This window comes from Chelonia mydas, chromosome 16, assembly GCF_015237465.2.
Source record: "Chelonia mydas isolate rCheMyd1 chromosome 16, rCheMyd1.pri.v2, whole genome shotgun sequence".
In the NCBI taxonomy this organism is placed as follows: Eukaryota; Metazoa; Chordata; order Testudines; family Cheloniidae; genus Chelonia; species Chelonia mydas.
Genome location: NC_057857.1, coordinates 15,873,941 through 15,886,204, shown reverse-complemented (window position 1 = coordinate 15,886,204; position 12,264 = coordinate 15,873,941). Strand labels below are relative to the sequence as shown.

The 12,264-nt window shown below is 41.6% G+C and overlaps 1 protein-coding gene across 9 annotated transcripts in view; it reads left to right on the top strand.

Annotated features, from left to right (window-relative positions):
* The window catches only part of AK8 (adenylate kinase 8), a 115,302-nt gene extending 104,549 nt beyond the window's left edge, over window positions 1-10,753 (top strand). For 6 of the 9 annotated variants that reach the window (XM_043530499.1, XM_007061035.4, XM_043530502.1 and 3 more), the window contains 2 exons: window positions 7,230-7,310; window positions 10,071-10,753. In XM_043530499.1, coding sequence (XP_043386434.1) covers window positions 7,230-7,310; window positions 10,071-10,305 — 316 coding nt within the window. In that variant the 3' untranslated portion in view covers window positions 10,306-10,753. The other 3 variants (XR_006286172.1, XR_005222466.2, XM_043530498.1) reach the window with 3 other exon arrangements.
* Window positions 10,754-12,264: the final 1,511 nt, after the last annotated feature.

The following is a 12,264-nucleotide window of genomic DNA, read 5'->3' as shown; positions in this document are numbered from 1 at the left end:
AAACGCATCACAATAATTCAGTCCTGACTATATCCATGAAGAGGGAAAGGTTGCCACTTTCTTTTCAAGTCCAAGTGAAAAAAACTTTCTTGGTAGCTGCTACTGCCTGATCATCCATCCCCAGAGAGGGATCCATCAGCAGCTGGAGAGCCAACAAGATCATCAGGTTGCAAAGCTTCATAGCAAATTGTGGGAAAATCTCCTATTGGGGGTGCTAGTAACAACCCTGTCAGTACTTATGGTTGCCTGTAAGAGTTAGCCAATATCTATGTGGTATGCTGCATATGGCACGCCACATTAATATGTATTACATGCACAACATGAATATTGTACATACTCTATTCTATCTGACTGTTGGGTAGTTATGTTAAATCATATAACTATGAATTTTATTATGCTTTCCCCATATTATGCTGTTCACGCATGTATCCTATATTGTGTATCCTATAACACTTTGTACAGTTGAACTCTGTCGTTGGCATAGACAAACACAAAACCCATCAGAAACAAAATGTATGAATAGTATGTCCTTGTACATTTCGGAGGTATCTCCATGGCCCACTGACACCAGGAATGTGATATTCAAAACAAAGATAAGGGGGGAGGGATAGCTCAGTGGTTTGAGCATTGGCCTGCTAAATGCAGGGTTGTGAGTTCAATCCTTGTGGGGGCCATTTAGGGATCTGGGGCAAAAATTGGGGATTGGTCCTGCTTTGAGCAGGGGGTTGGACTAGATGACCTCCTGAGGTCCCTTCCAACCCTGATATTCTATGAAAATGCAGGACAGTATAGAAAAACAAGATTAGAAACTGGTGGGTTGAGGCTGGGTGATGTATAGAGTGCTTTTAGCATGTAAACGATCGTATAAATATATGTAGTCTTGAATGCATATTTTTGAAGCAGAACTATCATCTAAGGTGAATGCTGCGAGACTGCTTCCCAAGAGGGCTTGTACGTATCACTCCTTTTCACGTTCTCCTGCTTTGTCTTTGACTAATAAACAGTTTAAGCTTGGCTATTTGGTCTCTTGAATATTTTTAATTTTGAATCCTGAGTATAGCCAAGCAACTGGCTATACCTAGTTTACTTAAATTTCACTAGTACATATCTGACTTGATCCTCAAAAAGTTAACCCTCATCTGTGCCCCACTTTCTTCTAGACATGGGACAAGTTCTTCAATCACACCCGCCAAACTGGAAGAGATGGTGATATAAAGCTGAGTGTCGTCATCATCCTGAAGACAATGTACGCTGTGGTGGTTCACTAACCCTCTTACTGATTCCATATGCAGCATATGGTGCAGAGAGGCCAACCGCATAGAAACCTGCAAAACTCAACTTGAGGGCATCCTCAGGGCAGATGAACAATACACAACACAAACCTCTGTTTGAGTTGCTCCACTCCTTTACATCTTCCTTTGCGAGGGTTCATAGACAAGTCAGTGGCACTTCACGCTCAGTAGAATTGACGGGAGTGTCGGTAGTGCTACGAGAGCTGCTGCTGTTGTGGCTCTGATGTCAGCTGCACCAGCAGAGAGCGCAACATGTTGATTCGTCCTCCCTCAACGTTACTCATAAAGAAAAAAACACAGGCTCAGTTTGGTGGAGAAGGCACTCGGCCAGGTTTATTGTCGACAAAGCATGGTACTAGTGCCCTGGCTCAATGGCTATCGGTACACGAAACACATGTATGCCTGTGACAAGGTAGCGGCTCAATCAGCATAACATAATGCTGTTCTGTGGGCCAATACAAAGATGCCCCTCCTTCGACTCTCCTTTTACACATTGATACAAACAAGTTACGCATTACCTTCCTTATGTTTTTCATTATTATCCTGTACCTTGTACCTGCTAATTTGAAAAAAAGTCCTCAACCATTAACCTGTCATTCCATCCTTATCTTACGAGGGGTCAGTGTGTTCCTGTACCCTTTTTTGGGAATTTGTATACGTAGTTACTTGAGAACTCTGGGTGTTCTTGTTCCAGCCTCTCAGGTCAGGAATGTGTTTACTTGGTTAGCTAATACCTGGTGTGTTACTATTCTGCTAAGGCCAGGCCTACTTCGGTTCACCCTGCCAGCTATGCCTAGGGCTCCAGCAAGGCCTACAGTAGTTGGCAGTTAAGACAAATTTGACATGGTGACCTCATTTTTGTTAGTCGCCAAGAGAAGATCCACCAGCACAACCAGGGAGCCTCTAACATATGGCTAGCCTAAAACCAAAGTGACTGAGGGCAAGAAGATCTGAGGACTCTAGAGGCTGCTGGAGATGTTCTGGAACAATCTTCTCAATAATCTTCCCAAAAAGGGAAGATTTCAGACAGAACAATAATTGGAGAGAACTTCCATGTTAAGAGATATTTCCTTGAGCAAGCAACTAATCACTTATTTAAAAGAAGCTGGCATCTTGCCTCCTGAAGAGGAGGTATTCACGGTCTATACCAACAATGGTCCCATTGCTTCTCCACTTGCCTTCGCTAGCCAAGAGGAACATAGATCTAACTCACAAGTCACAGCATAGAGCGCCCACAGCAGATCAGTGAGTGACTCCAGTCACAATTCAAGTATAGAACGTTTTGTTTGTTGTGCCACTAGTCATGACTGTATCACTGTAGAAACAGATTGCTTTGGCACAGTGCAGTTTTATCCACAAAACAGCATAAAAATTCCTCGGGATGAGTAAAACTTAACACCGTCACTAGATTCAAATAACTTGAATTAACCAGGTTGTTCACCAGCCAAAACAGGTGTGGTGATCACAGCGAGGTGGATGTAAAGAAACCTTCCTTTGCCTACTGCATGACTATAGCACATTTTTCCTGAAATGCTTTGTCACAGTTGATCCAGTTTGGAATGAAAATTCTACCACCAATGCTGTTGCCAGGATCCTTCTTACTCCATGAGTCACCGTGAAGCCATCAAAATACCATGGTGACTTATAAGGCTTCAGACAGCAAAGAGGCTGTATCAATAGCAAGAGCAAAAGATGACTGTGAGAGTCCTATTAGACAATCAATAGTAGTCTGTCACCAAAGCAGCATTCTTCCCCAGAGCCTCTGCAAAACCAATAGGTTCCCTCGAAGTCCCAGAATGGAGCAACAAAAAAGTCCTTTGCCTTGACAGGCAATGATGGTTACCATCAATCTTATCAGTCTGTGGGACTTAACCTTACTGCTGTGCCCTAACGCTCTAAGAGATTAGATTGGCAATTTCAGATAGAGTGAGGAAGAGACAGCGTTCTGATATCTCTCACACCTTGTTCCTTTTAACTGTTTTATTTATTATTTCATTACTTAGGAAAACCGCTAGATTGACAGCACTGGATCCTTAAGTCTTCCTACCGTCAGCGGTATATGTACTTCCCTAATATTGCCTGCCAACATGCCTGAACTCTGACATAAGGGACCACCACTAGAGGAGAGAGCATAGTGTAGTATCCATGACCCACTCGATCCTTGGCCTGTACACTGAGACTGCCAACAAGACTGCCAGCCAGTGGTGGTGATTTTTGTGATGGGGATATGTTTCCACTGGGAACTGAACTGAGACCCTACAAAGTTACGTCATGTAGGACACCGAACAGCAATAGATGCTAATAACTTTTGGTCACTACTGAGCTGGATGAGATTTGAATCAATGATGTAGAGGTGAAAGATTCTATGTGCTGCTCCCCCCAAGCCATCCAATCTTCTATTAGACATCTTATGCCATCACTGTTGGATGTTTTTCAATGACGTACGGTTGCATAGTTAAAATAGCAGCTTGCCAGCTCTGAAACAGAAGCAGTACCAGATGCTAATCCATCACTATAATGTATTATTATTCTTTGATATTACGCTACTTTTCCTTGCCTTCCTGCCTATCAACCACAGTGCAAATTTCCTATGGATAGAAGATACAACACATTGCAACACACAAAGACATGATGATTCCTTAGGAGAGCTTTATGGAGTGTGCATATATAAAAGATATTACATTCTTCAAGGGTAAGGGGCCAAGCAATGGGCCCAATCCAGTGTCCTTTGGGAGTCTTTCCATTGACTTTAATGAATGCTGGATCAAACTCTGTGCTTTTTAAAATCTAAGGAGGACATAATGTTGTATCTGTGAAGTATTCTAGACAGAAATCTTACCAAAATATCACTCAAACAGTTGGTGGGCTGAGTTAAATTACCTAACCAAAATCATAGCCTCTTGAAGAAATTGACGCAGGGCTGGAGATTGGTGGTGTTTTCCAGAAACACTTTCCTGAACAGAAAGAGAATGATTATGTGCCCAAGATGTGCATTATACAGTGGATTTATTTTAAAAGTCTCTCCCATATTCCCCATTAATGGGCTAGGTTGGACAGCCCTTAATCACATGAGTAAGCCCCATCAGGTTGTACAGGAAGACCCTATGTGTATTGGAAATATCTCTCAAACTGGTATAATCTTTCTAGTTAGAAACATTTTAACTGCAGTCACTAGCTATATATATTTTCTCTTTTACATTTTTCCATTGAATATATTGCTTATGAGTGATGAGCCCTAGAGATTGATATACTCCTTATCCACAGAACATGTACGGTATGTACAGTTTGGGCAGGGCAATGCAGGCTTCTTCACACCACATGTAGGCCTAACCCCTGTTCTGAAAAGGCCGTCAGATTTGATTCTGTGATGTTGTATGGTAAATTCTGTCATGTGTTGTTTTGGGGAAGAAAAAAACATCTTAGAAAAGATGTCTGTAGTCTCCTACATCTTCCCCCTACACTTTTCTTTAATGGTGACACCAGACTGGATAATAAGAAGAATCTTGTATAAAAAAGATGAGTCTCAGACAAGGCTTTCAGAGTTCATTTTGTTGGCAGCTTTTTAAGTACAGTTTTTAGGCTCTTCTGTTTCAAATACTATAATATTTTTTGAGTTAGTAACTATGAATTGCGACAAGCTTTCTTGATATGCCAGGTTATAATCCTTTAACGGTTCTGTTTATTTCAGAATATAATAGGGAGCTGTATCAATTATCAGGGCTGTATAAACATTGTTCCACTCTACTAGAATATTCATCTCGAGATATATCATCAGATGTTACCTATTCTGACAATCACATTTTTGTGCCATTGTTGGGCAAGAGAAACAAAGAAAAACAAAATGTTAGAGTGTAAGGGATAAAAGAATGTTGGAACTATGATTCTTTTCCTGTCTTTAGAATCTCCGAGATCTTGAATGTTTTATTCCAGCCTGTTACTTTGTTACCACAACGTGAACAGAAGTCATTATCTGTAAACATTTGAAGAGAGAAATGATTTTCATAACTTTAAGTCCTACAAAGAATTCTAGTGATCTGTTATATGCATGCCAAGGTAAAGCTCAGTCTTTCATCTGGTCTGATTCCACCCAGTCAGTGTAAAATGTTTCTTTGGTGAATGTCTAAAACATACAGTATCTTTTGTGAGGCAGACAAAAATGAAAATAGGAAGTCTGCCCTCGAAGGCAGAAATTGTTGTATTGTAAATAAATCTACATTTGAAAGCCCACAATCCTTTTTTTTTTTTTTTTTTTAAGTTTAGTTCCGTAAGTTTGGAAGGATTTTTTTTTTGTTCTTTTAAAAATTCCCATATGAAAAATCTCCCTTTATGTGACATCAGCACAGTCTGTGGAATATCCCACAGCCTAGTGATTTATATCTACTCTTCATAAATGTATTTGTGAGAATTTTCTGCTTAAGAGTTTATGAACTTGAATATAAAATTAATAAAAACATTACGGTGATGTTAACTGACTTAGGAAGATAATTGTACGACCGGGGCAACTCTATTTGTTTCTTTCAGTTGATACGACAGTGTAGCTCAGGGGGTTGGTATTGGAGCACGCCTTCCAGATTGGACCCCAGAGGTGAGAGAGCTGCTCCTCCACCTATTTTGTCTTGGTTCATGGATCATATCAGGGCTTAGGCAGAAGATGGATGTCAGGGTATCGAGAGTGAAGCAGCACTGCACATGCCCAGAGACAGAAACTTAGGTGCCTCGGGAACTTTGACAGAAACTTTGACAGAAACTGTAGGTGTCAGGTGAGTTTAGGTGCCTGTAGAGTTAGGTGGCTGCCAAAGAGAGGTTTTGTGGATCACAGTGGTGCCTAAAAGTGGGACTTAGGTGCCAAAGTCTGGGGTTTAGGTGCCTAAGTACCTGTGTGGATTTGGATCTAGGGTCCGATTTTTACAAGTGCTGAGCAACTACATCTCCAGTTATAGTTAATGGGAGCTGCAGGTGCTCACCCTCTGAAAATCAAGCCCTAATTGTCTGTCATGTTGGCAGTCTCAACAGAGGAACCAAGTGTTGAATGCACCATGGCAACCAAACTCCCATAGCAGTGGTCCCTCTGGGTCAGGTTTGAGAGAGAGGACAATTCTATGCTAGCACCAAACAGTGACAATTAGTATGTGATGGATTCCAAATCTGATTCCATACACTGCTACAGAAGGATGTCTGGGGATGGAGTTGCAGGAGTGGGATGTAGGAGGACTTGAATGCTGGGGCACTGGTTGGAAGTAGCCATACTGCAATAAAGACAAAGAGATAGAAAAGGGAGAAAAAGACAAACTGAGCTCTACTTAAGATATCCACTGGCACAAGCATTAACAGTCATACAATGTTGCTGGGGTTTTTTATGGAAGAAATTGTAGAATAAGGGAGCAATCTCCATCCTGCAATTGGAGATGCTGTTACAAGCCAAGCTATTTCTCTGTCCTTGAGAGTCCACTGAAAGGCTAGCCATTGGAATGATCTTCCATCTGGCTCTTGCAGAATATTAATATGACTTGAACTGTGAATTGGGTTTAGAGAGTGGATTCTGAGAAGGTCCAGAGGTAGCACGGACTACTGGATGGCAAAGGAAATGTGAAACCCCCTGATGGATGTATGCTCAGCCTGTGGAAATCAAGTATGAGTCTGCACTGTATTATTTGTTATACACTGGTAATATGCTTGGTTCTGTACAGGACATGTATCAGCCCAAAGAGTTTATAATCTAAAAAATATAAGAAAGACCAAGATGCAACGGCCAAACCGAAGAAAAGAGTTTCTTTACATGCATTATGCTTTTTGACATTGACCTCTGGGTTGTTCAAAATTATTTCCTTTCTCATTGTGTGTGCATTCCTGTAGTGTAAATATTAATTCATACTGTGAAGGCCACAGTTACTATTCTGAGGATGTTAATGCTGTTCCTTACTGTTTGTCTACAATTAGGATATTTTTCCTGAATCTCCCCTCTGAATCTGTCATGGAACGTCTGGCTCAGCGGATGATTGATCCAGTCACAGGAGAAAGGTTAGCACTAATGTCCCGTGTTTAACAATTTGTAAGGCTGCCCAGGTGGGTGAGGTAATAACTTTTACTGGATCAATTTCTGTAACTTCGTAGGGCTGTCAGCAAGACAAAAACTTCTGACAAGCTTCGTAGAAAACTAAAGAAAATCAAGTGGACTGTGCTCTTGCTTAAGGATACGTGAAAAGGTCATTCATCGCCCCTCAGGTACCAGCTCTCCATGAAGGAAGTTCCAGACCTCAGCTCAGTGCAGTTTTAAATCTCTGATATCAAAGTCCATAGCAGCAGTTGATCTAACTTTTACATGTTCCATGAAAACTAAAATGGGTGGCAAAATAATGTTTAGGGATGATAATGCTATAAACCAGACTGCAATAATGGAAGGCTTTCTAACAGAGGTACCTGGAGATCTGGCCGCATTTGATTTCCCCAGTCCCACTGATGGCTTTTTGTGTAGTGAAATATTAATGCATTTGTCCCTCAATAGATCAAGCTTTTATTTGAGCCACTGGGTATGAGCTCAAGTTTCATATGTGACAGCTCTTCGTAGTGGCAGTCACTCCAGCTTGGTGGGGTCAGTGATCTTCAGGCTCTACTGATTGATCCATCCTAACTGTTCTAGGAATAAAGTAACAAGGAAAACTCTTCCTAAATTCCTTCCAGAAGTGGTACTTGAATTGCACCTTACATTTGTGCTTTATTTTTGTAAGTAGTACATCAATTTGTGAGCAATATTAAACCCCCATGCTGAGAAACAGCAAAACAATATTTTACTTTCCCGGTAGATTTGGATTGTATGTCTTACTGCCTTCCCAACACTGAATCAATGACAAATGCTGGGAACCTTTTAAATCCTAGTCCTAAAGGGTTAAAGGCATAAATACTGTATTTATGTCAAAGTGGTACACTATTATTCAGACATTTCACTCTAGGTGCAACATGTAATTTGCTGTAATTATTCTCCCTCCTTTTGTTCTAGTAATAAGGGACACAGTTGTTCAGCAGAAGTTAATGCTATGAAGCAAATCTTTGCATTTCTTATCATTAGGATTAGTCTCTACAGTATCTGCTCTAGTTAACACGCTTTCAGTCTTCAAGTCTTGGTTTTAGTCTTCCCAAATTCATTGTGAATTGATGGAGATATGTTTTAGATGCTACATCTAATCCTGGGCATTATGCTACTGCAGTAATGGATCCAATGAAGTGAAGGGAGTAGGCTAGCCCTCCATCGTATTCTAACTTGTACTAATGTAGGATGAATACACAATATCCAAGACAGTGTCTTAACTGGACTCTGCTTTTCTTCTTGGTTTTGTATTTATCCAACCATCTTATCTACGTGTAAGTCTTTTGCACATAAGACTTGCTTTCAGGGTGATACAGTGAGAAGGACGAAGTTGTTTCTTCATTTGAGGAAAATAAATAATTCATCTGAAATAGGACTGTGGCATCAGTTATGAGGACCTGTTTACAAAGCAGTTTTTAGTGATCTTCACAAGGCTGTATCATAACTTTGCAACATGGGTAAAGCACATTTTGGTTCCAGCTACGCAGGCAACCCAAACTCTACTACAGCATTGCTAGGGGGCTCAGGTTATAAAAATGCTCCTTTGGCTTACTAAAAATTGTGGTGTAGATGACTGGGCTTTTGCTATTAATTCCAGAAAGTCAAAATCTTGTGCCTTTGGAAGGCATGGTTAGAAATATCCACAATCCAGCTCAGAAATGGGTTAACCGTCTTCCTCTCCCCTTAATGTACAAACATACGCTCTTCGAAGACAGATTGATGGTGATCCTAGAAAATCCTAACAGGATTTAATATATTCTACGTGGTACCCTCCATGAGAGACAGGATCAGGGGAAGGGTGGCTTGTGTCTTCTTTAGTTCAGTGGTTATGGGCTTTGAGCCAGCAGCATTCTGTAGAGCTCCTTCCAGCACGTCATAAACTTGAAACCCTTTGAGAACCAAGCAGCGGAGTACTCGGGCATCAGGAGGGGGAGACGGGTCCATGAGAGGGCTTTTCTTTTGGAAGACGCAGTACAGAGCCATTGCTCTGGCCAACTGAAAAACAGCATGACCTTAATTAACATTGCTTGTTACTTTAAGAATCTTTTTAGCTGATCAGTTGTAGATTTGCTGTCAGCCAGCCTTGGGAAGCCCTTGTCTTTTATGTGCACATCCATGGACTTCATGGGCATTGCTCACCTAAATCCATTTGAACTCACCATTGCCAGCTAACTTTCCTCTGTGGCCTTTGGGACAGGTGGGTCTAGAGGATTTGCACAAGTGAAGGTGGGGGTGGAGCAGAATCCCAAGATTACAATATATAGAACTAGAACAAACTGAATCTGGATTAGGCTCTGCAACAGGCCAAGCTTGGTATGCCCTTGAAGTCTTCATAAAAATTCAAATTCCTGCTAACAGAGCCCTCAAATGGAGCATCGGCTGCTGTAGTATAGACTCCTGCTCAGGCACCTATGGGATTGATTGTGCCAAATCAATATTTAGGACTAGATCACTTCAAGAAAAACTCGTATCTTCAAGTATCTAGGATCCTTGACAGTCATGATATCAAATAAATCGGAAGTACCAACTTGTCCTAAACTTTCCCAACATCTTTTTGACAGAGCCTAACTGCCAAGTTAGTTGCACAGCAGGGGACACCTATTTGGATAAGCAAAAACAAACCATGTATTTGGTAACATCTGTCACTTCCCAGATTTTCATTGTGAACTGAAGTGAGGTTTGTGTCTTATCTCTAGATATCACGCCATGTACAAACCAGCTCCATTACCAGAGGTCCAAGCCCGTCTCAAGCAGAACCCTAAAGACACTGAAGAAAATATCAGGATTTGCCTGGAGACCTATTACAGGCATGCTGGCGACTTGGAGGAGTTTTATGACAATGCCTTCTACATCAATGCTGACCAAGACCCTTATGTTGTCTTTGAGTATATAGAAAGCTGTATTGTTAAGCCCCTTCCACACAAGTCCTGACATATTTAAAACAGCAGTTCCAGCTAGTCCAAAATGCTACCAGGCAATGTCAATTAGTTAGTGACTTAAGACTCAAATTTATGAGGCTAAATTTTTTTGCAAAAGCTAATATTAATGAATAGGGATGATTTCCCAAAACCTTGTAAAATGAAAAGCTTGTTTGGATTTAAACTTTCCCCTGCGGTGTTTGCAATCATTGCAGTATTGGGCTAGTGTCAGGGACCTAGAACTCAAATGGACTGGCACTGTCTGAAGTGAGTGAAGTGCAGAGAGTAAACAAACAACATAAACGGTGAAAAGTTTCAGTGGTTCAAGCTCTTTGTTTTAATAATCCCAGAGGGTGAGACAGGAAGAAAGTTCATTTTTTAGAAATGATGTTTAAACTGCCTCTCCTTTTCCAGGTGCATGATTCAGGGAAATGTGGAATATTAAACCTATTTGAAGTGTACTTGTCTGGAGTCATACTCACTGCCACTAAACAAAACCTGCAGCCTGACCGCATGTGTGCTGCGCAGCTGCAGTTCTCTGTACGGCGTACAGATAGGATGGTGGCGTTCATCATCATGCTAGTCTAGGATTTAAAAAACAGGGCACTAGGGCTTTGAAAATTAGGATCAGTGGTAGCAACAGCAGAGTCTGAAGTGTTGACAGGATGCAAGCACTGTTACCCCCATGTCACTTCAGCTTGCTCTGAGTAAGTGCAGATGAGACAGCAGTAAAAACACCCGCATGTTGTCTGCACAATAGCATCTACTACCGCAGTATTATAGGTCCTAATAGAGTGACTGGGACAGGCTTCCCAAGGGATGCAGAGCAAGTGAAGCTAAAACAAAAGCATCTATTAACACACCCACGAAATGGGTCACAGATTCCTCTTTTTCAGAATTAAATTAAACAGATTATCTCCAGCCACTGAGACATGTACTAGAGCCCTCCTTCCTTGTGGAGTGAAAATCCAGGTTTCTTATCCTGCCTCATTCCTCGCTGCCTGAACGCAGCACCTGTGACTGCCTTAAATTAGCCACAGCTGAACTGCCAGAGCCTAATAGTAGCCATTTATCAGGAAGTAGCAGATGATGAGTCACACACACAGTCTTTCTGGAGCAAACTAGAGCCAAGGAGCAGCCATGCCAGGTAAGTCTGTCTTCAGTGGAAGATGCTTGACTTTAGCCAACACTTACCATACTGCACTACTGTTAACTAGATCACTCCATATCTAGGGCAACGCTGATTCCCTCCTGATCCTGGAAAAGGGTTGGAGAAACAGCAGTCTGCAGGGATTGGGAGAAAAGACAGGAGGAAAGTTAGACCCTTTATCTACTATCCCTAAGTGTTCTCAGTGCAGAGAAAGCACTAAAAAATGAAAGGGGAGCTTCCCCAGGGTCTTGAAGGAAGGGAGGCTCCTACCTTCTCCTTCAGGAGCTGTGTGTTCCCTGCCATGCAGTCCCCCAAGAATTCTTAGTCTCCAAACAACTTCTGCCTGGTCCAGATCCAGTGCTTAATTTGCAATGAAAGAGGCACCAGGGCTCAAGCAATTTTTTTTATATTCATAACTGATGCCCCAAGCCAAAGGTGCCAGGGCTCAACCCTAGCAAGGCCTGGCACAAATTAAGCACTGTCCAGATCACAGTAAATAAGTTTCTATGCTTGTGGCTGTCGTGATCATGTTTCTCCAAGGTTACACATAAATCAGTAGGAAAGCTCCTGTAAAATCCTCTCCCTGCACATACAAAATACATAGGTGAGCCTCTCCATTAGCCAAATGGCCCAGGGGACACTGAAATGTTTGGGATATTTGGGGTTCAGATAATCAGCCTTTAAAGCTGAGATTTTTTTCAAAGCTTCCTAAAAGATTAAAAAATGAGAATCAGGCATGCAAATGCCCTACACAATTTAGAAACTCTCAGCTTAAGTGTCTGTGTTGAAATCTAAGGAAACTAAAGCTACTGCCACCAGCAG